Source organism: Bipolaris oryzae (assembly GCF_000523455.1).
Source record: "Bipolaris oryzae ATCC 44560 unplaced genomic scaffold scaffold_25, whole genome shotgun sequence".
Taxonomy (NCBI): domain Eukaryota; kingdom Fungi; phylum Ascomycota; class Dothideomycetes; order Pleosporales; family Pleosporaceae; genus Bipolaris; species Bipolaris oryzae.
The window spans coordinates 133,961-157,429 of NW_006911301.1; the positions used below are offsets into that span (position 1 = coordinate 133,961).

General features: G+C 52.5%; 9 protein-coding genes across 9 annotated transcripts; 6 read left to right on the plus strand and 3 right to left on the minus strand.

Annotated features, from left to right (window-relative positions):
* Positions 1-130: 130 nt before the first annotated feature.
* Positions 131-716, plus strand: COCMIDRAFT_2861 (uncharacterized protein; the record flags this gene model as incomplete). The annotated part of the gene is made up of 5 exons (XM_007687011.1): positions 131-289; positions 346-361; positions 425-487; positions 554-566; positions 626-716. 5 exons carry the CDS (start codon positions 131-133, stop codon positions 714-716), a joined length of 342 nt encoding a protein of 113 aa, XP_007685201.1.
* Positions 717-1,018: 302 nt separating this feature from the next.
* On the minus strand, positions 1,019-1,545 carry COCMIDRAFT_2862 (uncharacterized protein; the record flags this gene model as incomplete). The annotated part of the gene is made up of 2 exons (XM_007687012.1): positions 1,019-1,156; positions 1,216-1,545. The coding sequence occupies 2 exons, from the start codon at positions 1,543-1,545 to the stop codon at positions 1,019-1,021; spliced, it is 468 nt and encodes a 155-aa protein (XP_007685202.1).
* A 339-nt stretch (positions 1,546-1,884) lies between these two features.
* Positions 1,885-5,878, plus strand: COCMIDRAFT_87767 (uncharacterized protein; the record flags this gene model as incomplete). Its single annotated transcript, XM_007687073.1, has 5 exons — positions 1,885-2,093; positions 2,149-2,268; positions 2,321-5,391; positions 5,480-5,778; positions 5,834-5,878. 5 exons carry the CDS (start codon positions 1,885-1,887, stop codon positions 5,876-5,878), a joined length of 3,744 nt encoding a protein of 1,247 aa, XP_007685263.1.
* Positions 5,879-6,336: 458 nt separating this feature from the next.
* COCMIDRAFT_87971 (uncharacterized protein) lies at positions 6,337-7,217 on the plus strand (the record flags this gene model as incomplete). The annotated part of the gene is made up of 3 exons (XM_007687074.1): positions 6,337-6,375; positions 6,548-6,654; positions 6,743-7,217. The coding sequence occupies 3 exons, from the start codon at positions 6,337-6,339 to the stop codon at positions 7,215-7,217; spliced, it is 621 nt and encodes a 206-aa protein (XP_007685264.1).
* A 1,041-nt stretch (positions 7,218-8,258) lies between these two features.
* On the plus strand, positions 8,259-10,295 carry COCMIDRAFT_2865 (uncharacterized protein; the record flags this gene model as incomplete). The annotated part of the gene is made up of 1 exon (XM_007687013.1): positions 8,259-10,295. One exon carries the CDS (start codon positions 8,259-8,261, stop codon positions 10,293-10,295), a length of 2,037 nt encoding a protein of 678 aa, XP_007685203.1.
* Positions 10,296-11,083: 788 nt separating this feature from the next.
* COCMIDRAFT_87876 (uncharacterized protein) lies at positions 11,084-11,362 on the minus strand (the record flags this gene model as incomplete). The annotated part of the gene is made up of 1 exon (XM_007687075.1): positions 11,084-11,362. The coding sequence occupies one exon, from the start codon at positions 11,360-11,362 to the stop codon at positions 11,084-11,086; it is 279 nt and encodes a 92-aa protein (XP_007685265.1).
* Positions 11,363-13,218: 1,856 nt separating this feature from the next.
* On the plus strand, positions 13,219-13,764 carry COCMIDRAFT_71786 (uncharacterized protein; the record flags this gene model as incomplete). Its single annotated transcript, XM_007687076.1, has 1 exon — positions 13,219-13,764. A coding segment is annotated over one exon (546 nt), but the record flags the coding sequence as incomplete, so codon positions are not given.
* Positions 13,765-15,404: 1,640 nt separating this feature from the next.
* On the minus strand, positions 15,405-16,419 carry COCMIDRAFT_23965 (uncharacterized protein; the record flags this gene model as incomplete). The annotated part of the gene is made up of 3 exons (XM_007687024.1): positions 15,405-16,184; positions 16,233-16,320; positions 16,373-16,419. 3 exons carry the CDS (start codon positions 16,417-16,419, stop codon positions 15,405-15,407), a joined length of 915 nt encoding a protein of 304 aa, XP_007685214.1.
* Positions 16,420-16,921: 502 nt separating this feature from the next.
* COCMIDRAFT_2868 (uncharacterized protein) lies at positions 16,922-23,214 on the plus strand (the record flags this gene model as incomplete). The annotated part of the gene is made up of 2 exons (XM_007687014.1): positions 16,922-22,481; positions 22,532-23,214. The coding sequence occupies 2 exons, from the start codon at positions 16,922-16,924 to the stop codon at positions 23,212-23,214; spliced, it is 6,243 nt and encodes a 2,080-aa protein (XP_007685204.1).
* Positions 23,215-23,469: the final 255 nt, after the last annotated feature.

Genomic DNA, 23,469 nt, shown 5'->3' on the forward strand with positions numbered 1-23,469 from the left:
CGGGCAGTCAAGCTCCGCGAGCGAGCTCTCAGCGTGCCTGTGACGAAACCCGTGAAGCCCTTTCGATCTCCAGCGACGACGCCAACTCTCCACTCCCGACCCCAATTGCAAACACAGCAACCCTCCAACCATGTTCAAAGCCACCCGCGCCCTTTCCATGCAGCCAACACGCATGATGGCCATGCAGCCATCGCGAATGATGGCAATGCAGCCCACGCGATTGATGGCCATGCGCCAGAGCCCCCAGCTCTTCGTGAGGCAGACCATGGCCCTGCGCAGCCCCGTCCCCGTACGTTATCTTGCCTTTCTCTAGAGTCTGGCGAATGGCTTGCTAACAAGACGTAGAAGGAGGAGCACAGCGGTAGGCCAATCACAGCCTGGCTCTCGATGCCGCTGCAACCAACTTGAATTGACAATGCAACAGCCCACACCGTCTCGCAGCGTCTCCGCCAGCTCAAGAATATCCCCACTGAGATTTGGCCTCTTAGTATGTCGATGCCCACCCCCCTCTCTCCGGTGTTTGCAGGGATCCTTTGCTAACCCCATTCCTTAGTCGTTGTTCTCGGGTAAGCCCCTCATTTCCGCATCGCCTACTCACAATACAGGTGGTCTGATATACGTATAGCGTCGCCATCGTCATGGCCTTCTTTTCCATTACCCGAAAACTCTGGGTCGACAAGACCCTCCGCCTCAAGAGGCAGGGCAAGCAGGAATAGACGCTTGGAACAGGTCCCCAAGAATGATGGAATCGGCGGGCTTGGAAGGGCTCCAGCGGCCATGTGTATAGGTACAGCATACGGGACTGAGTCCTTGTCAAGTTCAGAAATCAAGCATCAGATTTCCTTTGTGCTATGCTTTTGTTTTTCACATGGTGAAGATTGGGACATCTGGTAGTAGTTGTTGTCGCTCAAATCAAGATTGAATAATTACGTCTAATAGCATGTGGTATCAAATGCACTTTTCCCCAAACGCCGACATACACCATACCAGACACCTCATCCAAGCCAAACGATAGACCTCACACTGGCTTGGGTCCAGCTTCATCCAAACCTTCCAGGCCCTGCATGGGGTCCATAGGTCCATTTGCCTCATCTTGGGCCTGTTCATTGGCTTTGCGGTCCTCCTCGCTCACAGCATGCTTCGCCAACCACCCCTCCTGCATTCTTGTTAGTGCACCGCTTGACGCACGCAGATGCCTGCACTGAGTACACATACCTGCTCCCAAATAGCCGTCTTGCTGCCTAGTCCTTCGTTTGAATCTTTCTGCGGTTTGGCTGGCGCTACCTTAATCACAGATCCGTAGAGCTCGCTCCGATCCATGTTATCGATCGCGTCGACCGCGTCGGCTGCAGTCTCAAACTCCACATATCCAAATCCCCGATGCTGTTCGCCCTGGCTTTGGTTTTCTGGCTTGGGAAGGTTCACCTCGACAATGTCGCCAAAGGGCAGGAACGCGTGGAAAAGCGTTTGTTGTGTTACTGCTTGGTCGAGCCCGCCGACGAACACCGTGGCCTTTAGTCGCGAAGTATCAGACAGGTTGGACATGGTTGCCTGTGGTGTGCGATGCGTTACTGGTTCGCAGGGTAGTCGTGTTGTAGAGATTGAGTGGAAATTCGATATCACGTGGCCACTTAGCGGGACCCACACATCGGGCGCCGCCCGCGCGATGGACCAGGGAAGGACAGGTGGATGAATTGCATGGTGAAGCACGTCGTTGCCTCGAATCTCACTCCGCGCTTCTGACACAATTCCGACTCTCCTTTCTCCCACTTTTACGTCTTGTCTCGCTCTACAAGAAATTTCCATCAATTCCTTGTTTTGTTGCTTGTCAATTACCCAATTCTCTAGTCTGACGCCATTGAGGTGCAAGCACCGCCCACCGTCATGGTCCGTCTACGAGAAGTCCCACGGACGGCCGCTTTTGCCTGGTCGCCCGGTCCAACGCAGCCCCTTATTGCAACTGGAACAAAAGCTGGAGCTGTAGACGCCGACTTCTCCAACGAAACCCAGCTGGAGCTTTGGGAACTTGGCTTGGACGACAGTGAGCAGGGCATTGAGCTCAAGCCAGTTGCGACTGTAAGCGTAGAATCACGGTACATGGGCAATGGAATCTACAAAATATGGAGCAGTTACTGACCGTTCTTGTAGATTTAACGACATTGCCTGGAGTCAACCTAGTGAACAATACCCCCGTGGAGTAATAGCGGGCGCGCTTGATAGCGGGGTATTGATACTATGGGATGCGGAGAAGTTGCGAGCAGGTGAAAGGTCAGAGCATTCTGAGCCTAGCGAGTGATTACGCAAAGCTGACTTTATGTAGTGACGAAGCCGAGATTGAGCAGATCGAGAAGCACACTGGCCCAATCCAAGCGATACAATTCAACCCATTCCGACCGAACATCCTCGCATCCGCAGGCGCCAAAGGCGAACTGTTCATTCACGACATTGACGATGAATCCAAGTCGTTCCGCTTAGGCAAGGCTGGTGCCAACCCTGACGAATACACCGCATTAGATTGGAACAAGAAGGTCCCGCACATCCTCGCGACTGGAAGCAGTGGTGGCTTTGTCACTGTTTGGGATGTCAAGTTGAAGAAGGAGAACCTCACACTGAATCACTACGGGCGAAAGACTGTCAGCGCAGTGTCATGGGATCCCAATGTGCCTACGAGATTGGCCACTGCCATCCCGACCGATCAGAACCCGCTTGTGCTAGTTTGGGACCTGCGCAACACCAACGCCCCCGAGAAAACCCTACAAGCACACGATCAGGGTGTACTGTCCCTTTCGTGGTGTGTACAGGATAGCGACCTTCTCCTATCTTGCGGCAAGGACAACAGGACAATTGCTTGGAATCCTCATACTGGGGAGCTGTTGGGCGAATTCCCTGTAGTGACCAACTGGACTTTCCAGACGAGATTTAACCCTGCGAACCCGAACCTCCTTGCAACTGCATCCTTTGACGGCAAGATTGCGATCCAGACATTACAAAACACTACCGCTGCTGCGGACCACAAGAAGGCAGCTACCCAAGCACCCGAAGGAGAGGATTTCTTTGCGCAGACACATGCAGAGCCCCAGGGCGCATCGTTCTCGCTCAAGACACCGCCAAAATGGCTGAAGAGGAGAGCAGGTGCGGCTTTTGGTTTCGGCGGAAAGTTGGTACGATTTGGCATCGTTGACAACAAGTCAAAGGTCTCGATTTCGACTTTCGCAGTAGACTCTGAAGTTAGCACAGCTAGCGAAGAGTTCGACAAGGCTTTGCAGGAGGGTAACTTCACTTCAATCTGCGAATCGAAAATCTCAAAGGCAACCAACGAGGAGGAAAAGGCTGACTGGACCGTAATTGAGACGCTAATTTCGGAGAACCCACGCAGTAAACTTATCGAGTACCTTGGCTTCTCTGATAAACAAGAAGAAGAGGCGGAAGAGGAGAAGACGGAAGCCAAGACCAACGGCGATGCAGATGCCAATGCTGACGAAGGCGCCTCGTTCTTCGATAATGCGACTAACGAGGGCAACTTTCTCTCCGACCTTGCGGCTTCTAAGGGCGCGAAGACCAACAATCCCTTCCAGATCTACACCGGCTCAGAGTCGGAGGCTGATACCAAGATCACTCGCAGTCTTATGCTAGGAGATTTCAACGCGGCATTGGACGTGTGCCTGAAGGAGAACCGACTGTCCGATGCTTTCATGATCGCTATCTGTGGTGGTGAGAAGTGTATCGCTAAAGCACAAGCTGCGTACTTCAAGAAGCAAGCAGACGCGCCAAACTACCTACGCCTTCTCGCATCTGTTGTTGGAAAGAACCTATGGGATTTCGTGTACAACGCCGATCTCAAAGACTGGAAGGAAGTCATGGCTACCATCTGCACATTTGCTGACCAAGCTGACTTTCCTGATCTCTGTGAGGCCCTTGGTGATCGTCTTGAGGAAGCCTACTCAGAGGGAAATGTTTCGTACCGCAAGGATGCATCTTTCTGTTACTTGGCTGGTTCCAAGCTTGAGAAGGTTGTCGTCAACTGGGCGCAGGAATTGAAAGAAAATGAGACGGCTGGCCTTGAGAAGACGGATAGCGACAACAGTTTCTCTATCCACGCGCGATCTCTGCAAGAGTTTATTGAAAAGGTCACCGTTTTCCGAAAGGTGACTGACTTCAAGGACACTGAACAGCAAAAGGATGCCGACTGGAAACTTGAGCCGTTGTACGCAAAGTACGTCGAGTACGCTGATATCGCATCCGCCCATGGACAGTTGTCGATTGCCGAGAAGTACTTGGATTTACTCCCTGAAAAGTACCCAGCAGCAGATGTGGCGAGGAATCGTGTCAAGCAAGCGACAAGGAAGGCCACAACCCAGCCAGCAAGCGCTCATAGGCCAACTCAGTCTACTGCCAGCGGACGACGCCAGGTTGTGGTTCCCTCGTATGGTCAACCTGCCCAAGCAACACCAGTACCACCTCAACAGACACCATACGCTCCAACCAACCCACTCCAGACACAACCGGGAGCGTCGCCTTACGCCCCAATCAATCCTTTGTCGCAACAAGCCCAAGCTGCCGTGCGATCACCGTATGCGCCAGCAGGCGCAGCATCCGGTAATGCCTACACTCCTGCTGGCTATCAGCCATCTCAGGCGTCTGTACCCCAACCAAGTTACGGCGGCTTCAACCAGACCCCACAAAACCCAATCGCACCTCCGCCACGCAACTTCTCCAACTCTCCATCCATCATACCTGCAGCCAACAGGGGCCATATTCCAGCATGGAACGACACGCCAGACTTTGGCCCGCCAAAGCCAGCGTCACGCCGCAGTACTCCAATGAATGCTGTAGCCTCTCCATTCCCAAATCAACAACAGCCAATGGCAGGTCCGCCGCAAGGTCCATTTTCCCCTGGAGCAAGGTCAACACCACCCCCACCACCAAAGGGTCCTCCATCTGGCCCTCCACGAGCAGGTACCCCAAGTCAGTACGCCCCATCCCCGGTAGTTAGCACCTATGCTCCTCCTCCACCTGCTGGCTTTGCGTCACCACCGCAAGCACCAGTACAACGTGGAGCATCGCCATACACACCTCCAACAGCCGCCGCACCGCCCTCGAACCGCTATGCTCCGGCCCCAGGATCGCAGCCATCGGCTCCACCAGGACCAATGGCTGGTATGCCTCCGCCGCGCAACATCGCACCGCCACCAGGTCAATTTACCCCCGCTGCATCCCCTTACGCACCTTCACCTATCCAGCAAACGCCTCCTGCAGCTGCAGCTCCTCCACCAAGGGGCCCACCACAAGGACCCCCACGGACTGGACCCCCACAAGGAGGTCCACCAAGACCTGATTCTCAGCCCAGAACTGAACAATCTCAAAGTGCTGCCCCAGTAGCGGCCAAGCATCGTAAGTGAATTTTAATCCACCATATCGCACCCCCTCTCCTCCATCAGGCTATACCTACGGTTGAGTACTTTTTGCTAATTTCCAAAAGCTTCTGGTGATCGATCACACATACCCGATGAATCTCGGCCAATCTATGAGATCCTCGATGCAGAGCTTCAGCGCGTTAAGAGCAAGGCCCCGGCCCAGTACAGACAACACGTTGCCGACACTGAGAAGAGACTTAACATCTTGTTTGATCATCTTAACAACCAGGATCTTCTCAAGCCGGACACCATTCAGAAAATGAATGAATTGGCGGCCAACATCCAAGCCAAGCAGTTTGACACAGCCATTGCCATCTTCTCAGAGCTGATGACTAATAAGACGGATGAGGGCAGCAACTGGATGGTAAGTCGAATAACAGACACAGGTAGTTTGAGAACATCTAATAATCTTGAAATAGGTTGGTGTCAAGCGCTTGATTCAATTTAGCAAGTCGACTGCTTAGAGGGGCTACGCTGCTGCAAAGCTCGAAACTGTCCCTGAAGAGTCCGCTGTGGCGTACGAGTAGTATCAAGCATGAAGGTCGAAACGATTGAAGAGGTTTTACGCACCGATATTATGTATGTGATAGTGGATATGCAATATACATTGATTCATTATTCGTGTGAGTTTGATCGAGATATTGGTGAAGACCACGAAGAATGGAGACACCCTTGAGCAACGTCATGTGATTCGGACTTTGTAATTGCCTGAATGCCTGGACAAAAATTGTATGGCGTAAAACTAGAGGACGATGTTCGAAAATGGAACCGGTGATGTGATTTCGCGTGTTGGATGATGTGGAGAGGGGCTGCTCGTGTCCCACCTGTCGATGCCAAGATGCGGCCATTCGCGCTATGGGGAAGTGCACTAAGAATCTCTCGAATCTCCGCAATTGCAGTTCAACACCACAGCACAGCAACCATGGTACACATATTAAGTCGCATGCGCAAGTTGCGCGAGGTGAGCAATCTACTTTTACCATCGGATTATGGTCATTGAATAGGGCTGACGAATATTACAGAAGGTATGTTTATTTCTGCCACGAGCACCTCCGAAAGCGCCGCCCGCAACCCAACGTGCGAGGTTGAAACGCATGAAAAATGCAACAGATGGCTGATGGTGCTACTCACAGTTGCTATGGATAAGGTGCGGGCCTGGCGCTCTTATATTACCGAAGGAGGTATCCAAGATTAGCATGGAGTTCAACACGAAGATTTATGGAGGCCACCGAGGGGCAAGGTATGCTCGAAATTATCCTCCAATTGGCCCAGATGATAGGATCAGTCGACTGGGACAAAGCGACGCTGCATACTAAGATTACGAACAGGAAATTCTGGCGTGAGATGCTACCCCGAATAAAATACCGAAACCCATCCGTTCCAATTCAAATTTCACGGCACAACGACGCAGACGGCCCAGCGCTCCTCCACATCTACACGGCTTCGAAAACCCAACCCGCAGCCGGTACTACCAATGCACCCGTAGCACAGCAATCGGACTCTACGCCGCCATCTGGCACACCGAATGCACGCAATACTCTCGTTCCTGATACCTCGAAGCCTACGTATACGATCAATATAAGGGATCAGATGGAGAGTGAGATTTTAGAGGCGCTGGTGGCGCAGACGGGTGCGCAGGAGATTAAGCCGACAGAGCAGGAGTTGGCAGAGATGCGGGAGATTGCTGAGTTCAAGGAAAGGAGTGAAGCAGACAGGATACAGGTCAGGGAGAGGTTATTGAAGGAGCGCAGAGAGGCTGAGCTGCTCAAGTTGGCGAGGGGAGAGGTCCCAGCGACAAACTAGGCGTTTCGACATGACTGGGGAAATGCGCCATCTTGGACAAAGGAGAAACATGTGGAATGGATGGACGACATTGGCACAGCGTCTGTATTGCATTCGACTGGCTCTGTAGCTGAATTGCTGTATAACATGTACATTTTCAAAGACATAGGCATAGGATGAGTCCAAGACATGCATTTCAAGTTGCAAGCAGCAAGCCCTTGGCATCTGGTCGCAAAACCGCGAAATTGCGTCCCATTCCGCATTCTGCATTCTGCATCATGCAACGAACTGCATTGGTTATGACGCCATTGTTTATAAACATGCAATCGAGGTCGCGTGCGAAGAGCGCGAGGGCGAAGTTATCGAGATGACGGATGCTCAAAATTTCACTCAAGATCGTGCCACAAGCAAAGCTGCAATACTCGGCATCACGAGAATATGTAGCCGACTGGGTTAGTCCCAAGCATCAACGGCCAACGGCCTAGCAAAAGGGAGACGGAATCAGTCTGCCTGACAGACAACCATACACCGAGCTCGAACCTTGCGGTGAGCTCAGGCTGCCGGAAGCTGCCAAAGTTGTTCTCCGCTCCTGTCGTCCGAAACAATCTACCGGAAAGAAGATGGCTCCATGATGGACGAGCTGTCAGCATCTACAACCGATACACACCGCCGCAGAGAGCAAGCCCTCTGGGCGGTGGATGGGAGATTCTGACACAGGGCGTTGGTGGAGAGAACAAAGCTGGAGGCCGACGAACTTTTTTTTATGCGATCCGGCAAATCGTCGGCGCGCCGTCCGTGCTAGCGCCTTGGCGCGAAACTGCTGCTTCGGAGGTGCCATGTTGCCCGCAGCCTACCCACACCCATCCGACGCCCAACTCTCACTGCCCTGTGGATCGAGAGGAGCGCATTCACCTTCTTCGGGCAGCTGCCTATTTCCAAAGAAAAAATCAGGAATACTGCTTCTTTTCTGTACCCTGCTTGCGACCCTATCCGACTGGGGGTATACTGCTTTTCTGCAACGCGACTCACTTATTCGACCATCATTCCGCAACCACATCCACCATGGTCGACCTATCCATCGATGAGGCGAACAAGATTCGCCTGTCTATGGGCCTTCCCGCGCTCCCAGGTGGAAGTGCTTCCGCAGCGCCCGCAGCGCCCTCTGGTCTCGATTTCAAGCCTGCCAAAGATGACGACGACTCGGACGGAGAGCCCGCAAGCACCATCGATACGCGTCAGGCCGCTGCCTCTGATAATTGGAAGAAACTCGAACAGGAAAGATTGGCCAAGATCAGGCGCGAGGAGCGCGCCGCCGCAATCAAGAAAGAACGTGAGAGGGCATCACGCTTCACCAAACTCGAAGGTAAGGGACTGGCGGATGAAGCCGATGTTGACGATGACTTGGCTTGGTTGAAAACCAGCAAGAAGCGCCAAAAGAAGATTGCCAAGGAGGAACAGATGCGCAAGGAGCTGGAAGAGCGTGAGCGCCAGGCGCTCGAAGCCATGCAGTATACCGATAAAGATCTTGCGGGTGTCAAAGTTGGGCACGAGCTTGACGAGTTCGACGACGAAGACCAGATTTTGGTGCTCAAGGACACTGCAGTGGATGCCGAAGACGAGGATGAGCTCGAGGCGGTTGCGCTGAGGGAGAAGGAGCGGCTACAAGAGCGACTCGATTCGAAGAAGCGAAAGCGCGTTTACGACCCCAACGACATGGATGAGTCGGGCCAAAAGTCGATTTTGGCGCAGTACGATGAGGAAATCGACGGCAAGAAGAGCAAGGCTTTCACACTAGATGGCACGGGCCGGACTGTCGAGGTCATCCAGGCTGAAGCTGAAGGCGCTGCAAAGCCAAAGAAGGTTGCCATCAGTCTAGACATACTCAAAGAAGATGCGCCTGCAAACGACTACATGGATGTTTCGGAGGTCAAAATGAAGAAGCCCAAGAAAAAGAAGAGCAAGAAGTCTAAGCGGGAGCGTGTCGAAGATGAGGATGAAATGCTCGCCGTACCTGCAGAGGAGCCCGCCGCCGACGACATGGACGTTGATGGTGGAGAAGCCACCGCACCACAACAGAAAAAGAAGAAGGTTTTCGACGAATCTTTCATAGATGATGATGATCTCCAGGCAAACCTTGCGGCCCAGCGTCAAAAGGCTCTCAAAAAGCGCAAGAAGATGCGACCTGAAGATTTGGCACGACAACTGCGTGAAGAAGCTACCACCCCCCAACCCGATGTCCTTGAGTCTACCGAAGGCGGAGACGTTGGATTAGTCATTGACGAAACAACTGAGTTTGTTCAAAATCTGGGTGCGGCTGGTGACGATGAAGAGGAAGCACGCCGGAAACGTAGAAAGTCAAGCCACATATCTGAAGGCACCAAGTCAATGGGCGACATTCCAGTTGCTGACGAAGATGGCGATGTAGAGATGGGCCAATCATACGCTGAAGCAGCTGAAGCGGAGGACTCAAGGAACCGCAGTGTCTCACGTGCTCTTTCCACGGAAATTACCGAAACAGGTCTTGAGGCTGAGAAGACTGTTGATCAAGGCCTAGGCGCTACGCTTGCACTGCTCAAGCAGCGCGGTCTAGTCACCGAATCTGACGCTGATCAAAAGAATGCCTTATACCGTGAACGCCAGAAGTTCATGGCCGACAAGGCCAAGGCTGAGGCGGAAGCTGAACGTCAACGCAAGATTGTTCGTGAGCGGGAGCGAAATTCCGCCCGCTGGAATAACATGACGCCTCGCGAGCGCGAAGAATGGGCCCGCAAGAACAACACCAGCGCTGACATGGTCGAAAGCCGTCGTCTCGCCGAGCTCTTTAACAAGGAGTACACACCGAACATTGAGCTCAAGTATGTCGATGAGCACGGTCGTCAAATGAACCAGAAAGAGGCGTTCAAGCAGCTCAGTCACCAGTTCCACGGCAAGGGCAGCGGTAACACTAAGACGAAGAAGCATCTCGAGAAAATCGCGGCTGAGAAGAAGAAGATGGCTGAGAGTTCGCTCGATTCCAGTCGAAGCGGAGGCGGTGGTTTGGGCAATGCGTTTGACGACCAGGCCAAGAAGAAGGGTACGGCTGGTGTCCGCTTGCAATAAACCCACCCGAGTCGCAGTTTGCGCTTCGAGACACACAAAAGGTCAGTAGCTCTCGAAAGCTGTATTTTTTTTAGAAACTTGATCATTAATGCAAGATTGGTTATAGAGCGGTTTTTCTTCTTATTCGAAAGTGATGACGGTATGATACCAATGGTTTTTGCACTGGGACTGATCTATAGGGTATTGTACGCTGATGCTATGTCTTGACTGATGGACGGTCGACCATCTTGTAAGTCTTTTCAAAGGTATTATGGTAAGTAAATGATCAGCCCTGGCACTTGATGTACAGGTGAGTTCGTGCTCAGTGATGTGACATGCATGTCAAGGTATCCAGCGCCTTGAGAGAAAGAGTACCACTATTACTGGGACGTACTCAAGTTCGCCTAATACGATCGAGCCTGCCGATATGGATGGCATGTTGAGTCGATACGCCTGAATATCACGATCCTTCGACTGTTTCTTATGTGCTCATTTCAAGGCTACGATTAGACACAACACCATATGACATAAATGCAAGTAGATCTGCAACTACGTGGATATAAATGAATATTTTAGATCATTGTTCCATTCCATACCACATCTACATATGCAACTCTTGTAATTGACATTCCAGTCTAAAAAAGAGGAGGGTATAAAAAAACCTCGCAAAAAGCGGAAGTTTAAAAGAAAGACAAAAAACATCCATCATAATACACACCAAACTAATCCTTATAGTCTGATTCCCCCCGGAAAGAAACAACGCAAAACGCCCATATATGCACATTCCTCTACATCCCACTGTAACCCAACTATTCGTACGCCCCCATTGCCTCCCCCGCCCTCTTCTCAACATAATACCCGGGATCCGGCCGTCTCGCCTGGCGCATCTGCTCCTTACTCATCGGCGCCGCCACCTCCTTGACGTCGACCAACTCTTTTATGCGCATGATCTGGCCCGCGACGGATTGCGAGACCGGGTGGTAGACGGTTGTCATGCGCTTGCGGAGGCCGAGGGCTTTGAGCACTCCTTGGGTTTTGGCGGGCATGCCGATGCCGGAGCGCATGAGGGTTATGCGGAAGTATGACATTGTTGCTTTTTTTCTGGGGAAGGGGTAGGTGGTATTTGTTTTGCAGGCGTCCCGGGAGGTGGGTGGTTTCAGCGCGTTTAAGATGGTTGGTGGTGAGGTTTCGTGTGGGAGTGAAGGTTTGGTTGGTTTGGTGGGAGGGCGAGGGCGGATGGAAGAAGGACGCTGAGTGGGTTATTAGAAGGGGGGTTTGTCAATTGGTATCTTGGGTGTTGTTTCGTACAGTTGGTAGGTATGTTGGAGCGCTCAAAAGCTCGTTTGCAGACTTGCAGTGGTCGTTGTCGTGGGCTTTTCCGACGAAAGAGTGATTGTGACGCTAATCCCAGAATGGTTTAGATCAGACCTAATAGCCCACCTTCCACGCTGATAACCTTTACTCCGTTGCTCACAGGAAGATTATTCAGAATCATACTTTTATTGTTACGGAACATTGTGCCCATCCTAATTTCGTGATGAATAGTTGGCGGTAAGCACACTGACGATCACATGCAACGTTTCCCATGCAGTCGGCCTTCCTTCCGCATTGCTGAGCAGATTGCCGCGAATGCCGGCTTCTACAACATATCTCGTAGCAGTACAGTCATTAATCTACTCGGAAGGCAGCTAGCTTCCGTTGATATGAGTCAGAGGTGCTTAGCCTGCGGTCATGCTGCGGGGAACCACTGTTGCTTTCCCCCTGCTGCATGCGTCAACTCGTTTGTTAGCACGGTCCCGGCTCTATGGGTTCCGCGAAACGACATAGCGGCAGCAAGCCTTGATAGTTTAACATAGCTTGAGGGGCAAGATGGATCTTTCATTGTTCAGCTGTGCGATCGTTGCAGTTCGACATAGTAACACCATAACCCATGTAAACAAGAAGCCCAGGCCTACTATTATCTCTAGGTTTCCGAATATGTACTTCCTTTGACAATTTGAGCGGCTTGATATCTAACACACTTCCATCCGATAATTTGGTCATTCTTCTGCAATATCCAATTTTCTCGTCTCTTTCGTATTTGACATGATACCGTTTTCGCCGGTCGGCCGCTGTTCCCATTCTTCAAACGATCTATGTTGCGGAGATTTTACCCGTCTGCATGCAGTTACCCAGTCACTCAGTCACACTCGCATTGCGCAGATGGAACAAAACAAGATAGAACGTACAATTTTATAAAAGACTATGGAAAGATCCATAAGACCCAACTGGTCTATTCGCAAGTACCAAGTAAGTAGCCAAGTCACGGCACCGGGCCATCCTTTCCAACGGGCTCAAGCCACTCCCAATAGCCTGGGCCGGCACTGCAGAATGGTCCCACAGTACGAATATTGCCATCTCTTTGTTGGAGTCTCGGGAAGTCAACAACTCGAGCAGGAGAAAGAAACGAATGTGCATCTCCGCTCGGGAAATGGAAGGCAACATTGCCAACGAAGTATTGATCTGCTTTGGATGCATCTGTTCCGTTTGAACGGCACTTTTGACCGCTTCTTGTCCGTACATGCAAGGAGAGTTGAAGCTGGAAGAAGGGGCGAGATAGAATATAAGGGTGACTCTGGACCGGTCTATGATGAGATAGAAGATTTGTAAACATAGGAGTAGACATGCCGTGCAAATGCTCTTAGATCTTGTTATTATAATTATTTTCCCTTTACAACCTGGACTTGTTTAATACCCTTCGGCTTAGAATTTAAAACTTGATAAAGCACAAGGCGAGAATACCACGTAATCATCCATCAAACTCTCTTGAGTTAATTATCACCATGGCAGGTATATAAACTTCCCCCCTTATCTCTCTCCACACCACAACAACACTAACCCTTCCAAACCAGCCCTCCACCCATCCACAACACCCTCCTCCTCCTCCCCTCTCTCCATCTCCTACACCACCGCCCCCACCGCCATCCCCCCACTCGTCTACCGCGTGCACCGCAGCACCTCGCAAACGCGATACTCCTTCTCCACCGGCTTCAGCGCCAAAAACCAAACCACAATCGTAAACTACACCTCGGCCTTATCCCGCTTCGGCCTCGCCCACCTCAACCAGCAAACCAACATCTCCTCGCCCTTCATCAGCGTCTACGACAACGCCGCGCACGCCGAAGCCGTAGCGCGGTATTTCGGGGAGCGGTACCAGGAGGATACGTGGGTTGTTAGTGTTGATCCTGCGCATTTTGCGAGGGGCCCGGTGTTTAGGGCGGCGGATTTGCTGAGGGAGGGTGGTGGGGTTGAGGCGGAAAATGGGGGTGGGAGTGGTAGCAGTAGTGATAGGAAGAAAGGGAGAGGGGTGGCGAGGGATGGGTCGGATGAGTGGCTGCATTGGGGTGAGTATCTGGTCATGTATCGGATTCCGGCGCAGGCGATAAGGGATCAGACGCCTGTTGCGAAGGTGGGGGATCCGCTGAGGAGAGGGGTGGGGGTTATTGGGGGTGGATGTGGTGGTGGTGGTGGTGGTGCTTGAGGTGACACATGGTGATGGTGTGAGAGTAAGGGATTCAAAAAGTATTTTCTTTCTTTATTGCTTCTCGCTGCTCTCATGCCTTTGGGTGGGGTGGATGCTAGCACTATCTTTCTTTCCATGCTAGTTCATATGGTCATTACCAGGCGTTTGGTGTTGGTGTCGAGGTTCAGATGTAATATACTTGATCCATCCATATTTCTTTCCTCGCTTGCCAACCAACTTCACAATCCTCTCCACCCGCTACCCATCCGTCCAACATACCAATCAATACCTCGCCAAAGCGACCTAACACCCTTCTACAGAGAAAGGTATGCTAGCACACTTGCACCCTCTTTCTTCTTCTTTTTCCTCTTCTTCTCTTCCTCCTTGTCCTCTTGGACGTGATCTACCTTGGGATGTGTGATGGATCTGGTAGTTCGAAAGGCTGCAGCGAGACTATTGTTTCGCGGCACATGTGACAGGCTGCTGCGCCGCTGGGGCGCCTTTGGCAAGAAGTTAATCTGGCTCTTTGAGGTGGAGAGTCTGTGTGGTGGCATTTTTGATGCCGAAAAGGTGGTTACATTTGTTGGCAAGAAGGGCGTTGGTCTGAAGAACTAGGCGTTGGGAGGAAATTGTGTACGTAGTTCCAGAATTTCAAGTCAAGAGGATGATGAGAAGTAGAAGACGGAGAACAAGGCGGAACAGGTCTTTTGATGCGGAGAGACATGAAATGTGTGGGTGTGTAAGTGGGCCGAGGCTGCATCGACAAGGGCAACATTGGTCGGCATGATGATACGGACCGACTAGTGCATGTGTGATGGTGAGGTGTGGTTGGCCTTGGTTTAGCAGGCCCTGCATGGCATGTCACGCGTCATGGAGTGAAACTTGGTTCCAGACCATGCGCATCACTATGGCTTGTTGTCTAGATCGCATCATAGGTCTGTCTGCATTTTGGTCTTAGCCCCTTCCAATACTGTTGGTCGCAGTATGACAACATCTTGGAGGAACGAAAGGCTACGGTGAATGAATCGTCAAAACCTTGAAGTTGGAAAAGGAGAAGAAAAACAAAAAAAGCATTCAAGTACGGATAGCATGACTGACTCTGTGGCTGATGGATGCGCCCGGCTAAGCTGATAGGAATGAAGCTAACCATGATGAATATTGGTGAGGCTTCATGGGAACAAGGTGGTCAGCCTGTAATTCAGTCGCTTCACCGGACGGTGCTCTCTGTACAGACTATAAGCACGTGACGTGGCTGTGACTAAGTACGTCACGCATGTCAAGTGGAGCATGCACGGCCGTTGGTTACAAAAGGAAGAATCGATGGAGAAGCAAAGTGTAGAATTTCTATTTTGAAACAAACGTGGATTACGTAGACGATGCAGAAGAGAGCAAGGTTCCGATGTTTGAGGTAGGTTGCGAAAGTTTCAAAGACGGGAGAGGCATGCATGCATATATGTGTGTGTGTGTGTGTGCAACATGGGCATACCTATGTCGCGAGTTCAGCGGAGCAAGATTGTTTAGTATAGATGTGTAGCCATCTATACATACATACATACATAAGAGAGATGAAGGACGAGGAACATGTGCAGGCTATGGGGGTGTTGTGAGGTGTGATGCGGGTGTGGATTCTAGAACGTGTGGCTTGTTGAGAGCAGCCGGAGCGAGGCGTATGCGTATTGCAACTCTACTTCACTAGCCATTAGCCTTGGTGTATGATAGGCCCGGGAGAAAAGGCGAGGGCAATTGGGCTCTGACTCGCGGGTCACGGCATCTGACAGCAGGGCAGGCGTGGTGCAGAAAGGGAGGGAGACAGGCCGAAGGGGATGTCGATCTTGAAGAAGGTTAAATGAGGATGGGATGGCACATGGGCTAAAGGGTGCAGCAGTTGCCCCAGGACCAGCATCAGCCACAAGGCCACATGAGGTGCATACTACACATGCACAGTACACTCCCGCTAGAGTACACACGCCTGTCCCAGGAACTTGTCGGGACCGTTTCCGACGCCGTTTCACATTGCTAGGGCTAGTGCAGACGAGAGGGCTGATGCGGTGCAGCGGGGCCAAGGTGAAAGTGCAAAAAGGCCCGTGCCAGGGTGGACATGTGTAGCGTGCCCTTGAGTCGCGTGCAGCGATCGCGGGCAGGCCAAGCCAGGAGCGAGGAGGGGAGGGGGGTGGAAAGGGGAGAGAGAGTTGGATAGATGCTAAGTATATTGTACTCACAGGCTGTTGCTGGGAGAGGTGGCAGGGCGCAGAATGAGGCCAAGCCATTGTGAGCGCGCTGTGCAGTCTGAGTGTGCTGCAGCGCCAGCCAGCCAGCGCCACCCCCGTTTTTTTCCAACTGCTGCTCAGCATGGCCATGGATGAGGAGTGGGATATATGGATGGATTGGTATATCTGTCTGGAGAGCAACTATGTATTTGTGTAGACATGTCCGTCCGTACATACATGCATACATACAAACAAGCACACAGCACCCCGCCGCCGCGCCGGACCTGCGGCACCACATCCGCTGTCGGCGCGTTGGGTGCTTGCAATTCCATCAACACTATACACACAAGTCCGTAGATACATAGATACATGCGTACGTACGTACGTACATAATGTTGCAAAGCCACCCTGGCCGGGGCTTGGGACCGGGGGCCATGCTGGCCTTGATACGACGACTGTGCTCCGAGCTTCATGCAGGCACGGCTGCTACCGAACGGCGCTGTGAAGGCCATCACCGTTGTCCTTTGCTGCCTCTGAAACTTTTGCTTGCCCATTCATCGTCGCCCATACTCACGCCCTCCGAGACGCGCAGGCGACGCAGACAAGATCGCCCTCTTCCCTCGCGTCCCTCGCGCCCCGCTTGTTGTCCCAAACTCTTGCTTGGCTACTAGAGCACTTCCTGTCTACTATCCCCAGATTTCCAATTCGGCAATCCCATCCCATCAGGGGCATCTTGCAGCCCAGCAGCGCGCACCACACACCCCCTCCCCCCAGTATCACCACCCTCTTTCTGCCGCTGCCGCTCCCACTCCGCCTCATCCGCTTCCAGAAACAGGTCCCTCTCGCCCAGAGCCCCCGTGACACCAGCCCGCTGTCCATTGCTCGTGATGCTCTGTCGCCGACTCCCCCCTCCCATATAGCCCGACACGTCTGGTGCCATGCCGAGCTGGAGACCACTCCCGCGTATCGCGTTCGCCATATGCATATACCCCTTCCAGCCCTCATCGCCCGCCGACCTGCCCCTCGAAATTGGCGATGAGCTGTACATAATTGAACAGGGTGGGCAAGATGGCGCCTGGTACCGCGGTTACTTGGTTGCGCCGCCCTCGTTGCTGGCCGGCCTGACGAGCGTAAAGGGCCAGACGCTCGAAGCGCGCGTCTTCTCGGGCATCTTCCCACGTGTCTGTGTCGAGGTGCGCGAGGTTCTGGGTGACAGCAAAGACACACCCTCCCCAGACACTGCAAGCGATGCCCGCCGCGCCAGCATCTACCCACAGCACACCAACGGCGTCGTCACGCCTACCGAGAGCACTCGCACGACTTCTCCGTTTGCAAAAGCCTCGACCGCCCATGCCCGCCAAAGCTCAAAGAGCGATGCCGTCTCGTCGCTGCCCTATGCCACCGCCGGCCGCCCACCCTCCAGCCGCCGATCAAACAGAAAGCGCGCAGGCAGCACCCACTCGCAGTGGACTGCCCGTGAAGAGCATCTGCAGCAATTGGCCCTCCCCCTGTCGCCCATATCAGACCCAACCGCCCCACGACCCCCCGCGCCCGTGCCCATGCTCAAGATTGGCGACGAGACGCCCACATCCGCCCAGGAGCCCTTGGTAGACGAAATCGCCTCGTGCCTGCGAGAATGGCATTCAACAAAGGTGCATGAGCTCCTGCTTGCACGCAAATATGGCTCGCTGGACAAAATGTCCACGCTTGTCAACACCCTGGACACGGCACGCCGCCAACTGTTGCACAAGGTGCTCACTGCAAAGGAACTGGAAAAGGTGCGTGAAGAAACCGTCTGGGACCTAGTGGCCGGCAACAAGATGCTGTGTGGGGATGTCATTGTGCGCAGCCCTTCGCAGCGCGGGCGCATCTTGACAGGCGATGATTCGGCCATTGAGATTACCAAGTTGCAGTCAATGATGAGCCTTCTCGACAGCCGGCCCACTCCACAGCTCGATGAGCACAATCTGCACCACTTGTTCGTTAGTCTCAAGCATGTCGCGGGCGACGTTGTGCCTGGAGCGGCTCAAATATGCATGCATCTGTGTCTCAAGACACCTGGTGCTGCACCGCAACCCCTCTCAGAGGCCTACTCGTTCGACCTGACTAACAAAGACGGGACAGCCGTGTCTTTGGCTGGCGACAAGCTGCGCGCACTGCTTGTAGATCTCAGTCTGACGGACATTGGCGAAGGCGCGGGGTCTGGCTCCACGCTATATCTCGTCTTTCGACTCACCACCAACGAGCCTCTGCGCTCATGCTCAGCTGGCGACAAGGGCGGCTCAAGCAGGGAAACGACTCCGAGCAAGACATCGGGGGTGCAGCCTTCCCAACAAGGAAGCATCAAGGGTGGCAGGCGCAGTGTCATGTTTGGTGGATCAAAGCGGAAAGAGTCAGTCAACTCACGACAAACTGACTCGTCTGAAGAACGCCGAAATCAAAGCTTCGACCAGAACCGCTCCCAGACAGCCGAGCCACGTCCCGGATCGGCTGCAACCGCAACAACACGAGCAAGGGCTCTATCCCGGGATCAGAAGACGCTAAAAAGGACAGTCGCAGTTGGCGTCGTCCCCGTAAACCAAGTCTTGCAGGCACGCTCTGAGGCAGATCGTACTGTTGCCATATTCTGCACCGCAGCACCTGGTGAGGACGTTTCTGAGGATGGTGGTGACTGGGACAGTATACTCCCTGAGATATACCCCAGCGCTAGTGGACAGTATACGCGTGATCCCCACATTAGCCGCATCACCATACACCTCAAAGCCTTTGTCGACGCCGATGCCGAGCGGCTCATTCAAAAGGTCCCGACAGTGCTTCACAACATCAAGCAGTGTCGGAAGATTGGCTTCTCAGGTGCTCCAACTAAGCCCCGTAGTGACATTTACCTGACACTGGTCGAGCCCTTCCTTCCGAAAAACGCCTTTTTGGCTCACCCAAAGACTGGCTCTGTTCCGTTGGGACAGACTTCTCCTATGAGCAACTTGCAGCTCACTATCGAGGTTCGGAAGAGCTCTGGAGAACGCATTGAAGGCTGCATCTATCCGTCAACCAACAGCGCAGGCCATACAGCCTGGCGCACAACAGCAGCTCAACGAGGCGAAGGTTGGAACTCGACCATCCGGCTTGCCATTGACCCTCAAGACGTGCCTGGTTCACACCTAGTCATGAGTGTTGCTGATGCGCCTGGATTCCCATTTGCCCTATGCTGGATGCCACTCTGGAACCAGGACGCCTTTGCCCGCGACGGTGACCACGCCTTGACCCTGTACAAATACGATGAATACACCTCGGGCATGATTGCTGGTAAAGGCGCCTACCTTGGCCTACCATGGAGCGCTAAGAAGAAGGATGAGCATGTCATGGGCCCAATGGCTGCCGTTCATGTCAAGACCTTTCTCTGCAGCACAAAATACTCCCAGGACCCGACAATACTAGGTCTCATAAAGTGGCAAGAACAACCACCAGGTGAACTTGTAGGGTTGCTGCGCCGATTCAACTTCGTCCCAGAGATTGAAATTGTCAAGCTTTTGAGCGAGGTCTTCGATGCCCTCTTTGCTATCCAGAGCCACTATGCTGGTAGTGATGAGTATGAGGATCTAGTCTTCAACGCCGTTGTGATTGTCCTAGGAATCGTTCATGACCGCCGCTTTAACCTCGAGCCCCTTGTGGATCAGTACGCTCGGACTAAGGTGTTCCACTCGCTCGTCACTTCATGTCTGATGCAAAGTCTCGGTCGACTTCTGGCTAAACCTACTGACCCAGAAAGTTCCCGGAGATTACGTGCGACTTTCAAGGTTGGCAAACTAATCATGAAGTTCCTGGTCAATGCTCGAGAGAGGCAAAAGGCAAAGGAAGAGAGTATCGGCATCAAGGACAGAGCCCAGTTCAGCAAAGAAATGAAGGTGCTCTTCACATCACTCGAATCCCTGATGAAGAACCAATCGCCTGTTCTCATCGGCACCAAGACCATTTTAGTCCAGAACCTTCATTCTTGGATCACGGAGCTAGAAGGATGTATGCCTGCTACAGAAGTCTTCAAGCTGACTGCTGGGTTCATTGAATCCTCTTCCGATGTACACGGCAAGCTCATCCTCTACAAGCTCGTTCTGATCCATCACCTGTCGGATCTTCAAATCTTCCGCCCGCCCGAAGTACGCCGCATGCTCTTAGCAAGCACAGTGCAGTGGCTAGCGCCATACTGGGGTAGAGTAGAGACCGTCACCGACCAGTGGAAAGACCAAGTACGCCTCTGCTGCTCAGTCGTAGCATCACAGGTGGACGAACTTGGAAAGGAAGCTCCCGAGTACATGCCAAAACTGGTTGAATCATACCGCGCCATACAAGCCACTCCTCGGCCACCCAAGAAGACGCTCTCTCTGTTGTTTCCAACAAGCTACCCTTTCCATACACGACCTACAACCGCTGAGGCTTCTTTTGACGAGGCTATGGCTGAGATTTCCGCTGTCCTTGCAGCAATGTCGAGTCTACCCTCACTCCTACACCCAGAGTGGCCCAAGGAGGAGACTGCTGAATTTTTGTTTTCGGTGTTGCAGGTGTACATTTCCATTCTCGATTGCGAGGCTTTTCCCAGCTCCTGGCTGAGTGTGCACATCTACCACCACAAGGCCACCATGCGTGCACTAGAGAAACTCTTCAACATCCTATCCGACTCATTTCTTCCTCTTCCTGATGAGGCTGACAGCTTCAGCACGGAACTGTGGCGCGCGTTCTTTGATGCGCTACTGAAGCTTGTGGGCAGCGATGCGCTTGCGCTGGAAACATTCCCAGAACAGAAGCGTCGCGCTGTGTGGAAGATCGCTGGCGATGTTCGTGAACACGGCGCGGATTTGCTGCAACGTAGTTGGGAGACTATTGGCTGGGAAGCTACCGCTGAAGACAAGGCCCAGTACGGACTTGAGAAGATGGGTGGCTTCCAAGTGCAATATGTGCCTGGGCTGGTGGCGCCCATTGTGGAGCTTTGTCTCAGCGTTCATGAAGGTCTGCGCAGTGTAGCCATTGAAGTGCTGCAAACGATGATCATCAGCGAATGGACGTTGAGTGAAGACCTGGCTCTTATACAAACCGAGATGATTGATTGCTTGGACAACCTGTTCAAGACAAAACACCTCACCGAAGCTGTCTCGCAGAAACACTTCATCCAGGAGCTGATTGAGCTTTTTGAACCTCTTGCCCACAACCCTGAAGAAGAGTTGCTTGGGGCCTTGAAGAACCTCATATCCACCGTTGATGAGCTGCTTGACCTGCTCGTTGCTGTGCACAGTACCGAGGCCACTGGAGAAATTTTCCACATCATGGACACACTGCACCTGATGGAGTTCTTGAAGGACATGCAGAAGGAAGACATGTACATTCGCTATGTGCATCAGCTCGTTGAACTTCAGGCTGATGCTCAGAACTACACCGAGGCAGGACTTGCGCTCCGATTGCATGCTGAGTTGTATGACTGGGATCCAAACTTGACTGTAGACCCACTTACAGACCCGAGCATGCCACCTCAATCTGCGTTTGAGCGAAAGGAGCAACTCTACTTTCAGATGATCGACCACTACGAGACCGGACAGTCATGGGACAACGCACTGGCTGCTTACAGGGAGCTTGCAACACAGTACGAACACAACATTTTCGATTTTGCGAAGCTTGCGCGAACCCAGCATGCCATGGCCAAAATCCATGAGAGTATCGCCAGGGGCGAGCGCCCCAACCCCCGCTACTTCAGGGTGGTGTATAGGGGTCTAGGGTTTCCTCCTGGATTACGGGACAAGCAGTTCATCTTTGAAGGGTCTTCCAATGATCGGTTGGCCTCGTTCACGGATCGAATGCAACAGCAACATCCTTCAGCGCAGGTCATCAATCCCGGTGCAGAAGTAGATGTCGAAGGCCAGTACTTGCAAATCTACCCGGTCAGCCCGCAGAAGGATCTGACACATCCAATCTATCAACGAGCAAAGGTGGCTCAATCTGTCAAGGACTACTACCTGCTATCTCGACCATCTCACTTCACGTCAGCATCTCGTCGTTCGCCATCAACCTTCAATCCGAGAGAGGCAACTGCAGAGAAGAGCCTTTACACCACAGCCGAGAGCTTCCCGACAATCTTACGAAGAAGTGAAATCGTTGCTGTGGGTACTGTGACACTTACGCCACTGCAAATGGGCATTGAGCGCACATCACGCAAGACAGTAGAGCTTCTTGCTATTGAAAAGCGCATTTCAGATGGCGACGACACTGCTTTCAACATGCTCACTCAAGAACTAATGTATGCTGTCGACACGAATTCACGAGACTGCGTGGCCAATTATCACGACTTGCTCCCGCCACTGGATCATGCAGAAGGAGATGATGAGGAGATGTCCCAACCTAATCCTTTGGAGAACGCCATGAGGGTTGCTTTGATTGACTATGCTCTCATTATTCGCCGCTGCTTGTCGTTATATGTGAGGCCTGCTCAACAAGCCACCAAAGCAGACCTTTCACAACGTATGTATTCTAGAAAACACACTATTGTTGGCACGGTCTAATCATAACAGGATTTGAGACGGCCTATTCTCGAGAACTATCCGCTCTATTGCCTACGAACATTGCTCCAGCGGCACGGTCCCCTACTGGCTCATGGCTGGCGGCAGCTACGTCGCGTTCACGAGTAGCAAGTCCGGCACCTGATGAAAGAACAGCCAACGGAGACAAGATGGCGCCACCCGTACAAAATGGCCGGTCTTCCCGACAGGACAAGAAAAGACACAGTCTAGCCTTTTTGACCAAAGATTTCCTCTTGGGAGAATCGGAGAAGGACAAGGACAAGGAAAAAGAGAAGGAAAAGGAAAAGGAAAAGGACAAGGAAAAGGACCTCAAGGTGGAAAACCCGACAATTGACGACGACGCTTCAACCACAGTCTCGTCTGGTAGCCGCAACAAGGAACCATCAAGGAGCCATCGGTTGAGCTTGAACTTCCTCAATTCTATACCGAGCTCGCCACAGCCAGAGGCGCTGCCAAGCTTCCCAAGTAATGGCCGATCGAACATGAGTGACAGCAGCCTCCCGCGGCAGTCGAGCGCGCCACGACCGGACACAGTCAAAAGTCAGAAGAGCGATAAATCACTAGCGTCGCGATCAGGCAGTGTGAAGAAAAGACTCAGCTTCATGAACATTTCGAAGAAGAGTAGTAAGAGTAGCGTGCGGGGGCGTGTTGATGATACCCTGATGGAGGAGTAATCTTTTTTTCTTTGTGTTACAAGATTTACTTTGTTTGCTTTCGTGGCAGCTTACGAGTTGCTTAATGCTTGTATACATTACAATAGTAGGGTTATAAAGGGGAAGGAATATGGATGTGGGCCGGAGGGGCGTGCTTTCTGTGCACATCTGGCCCTGGGGGGTTTTTCTTTTGCGGCGGTACGCAAATCCTGTACAATACACTGGCGATGTTTTTGTTTATACCCTTCCTATGTCAGCTTCGATACATAGCGCACG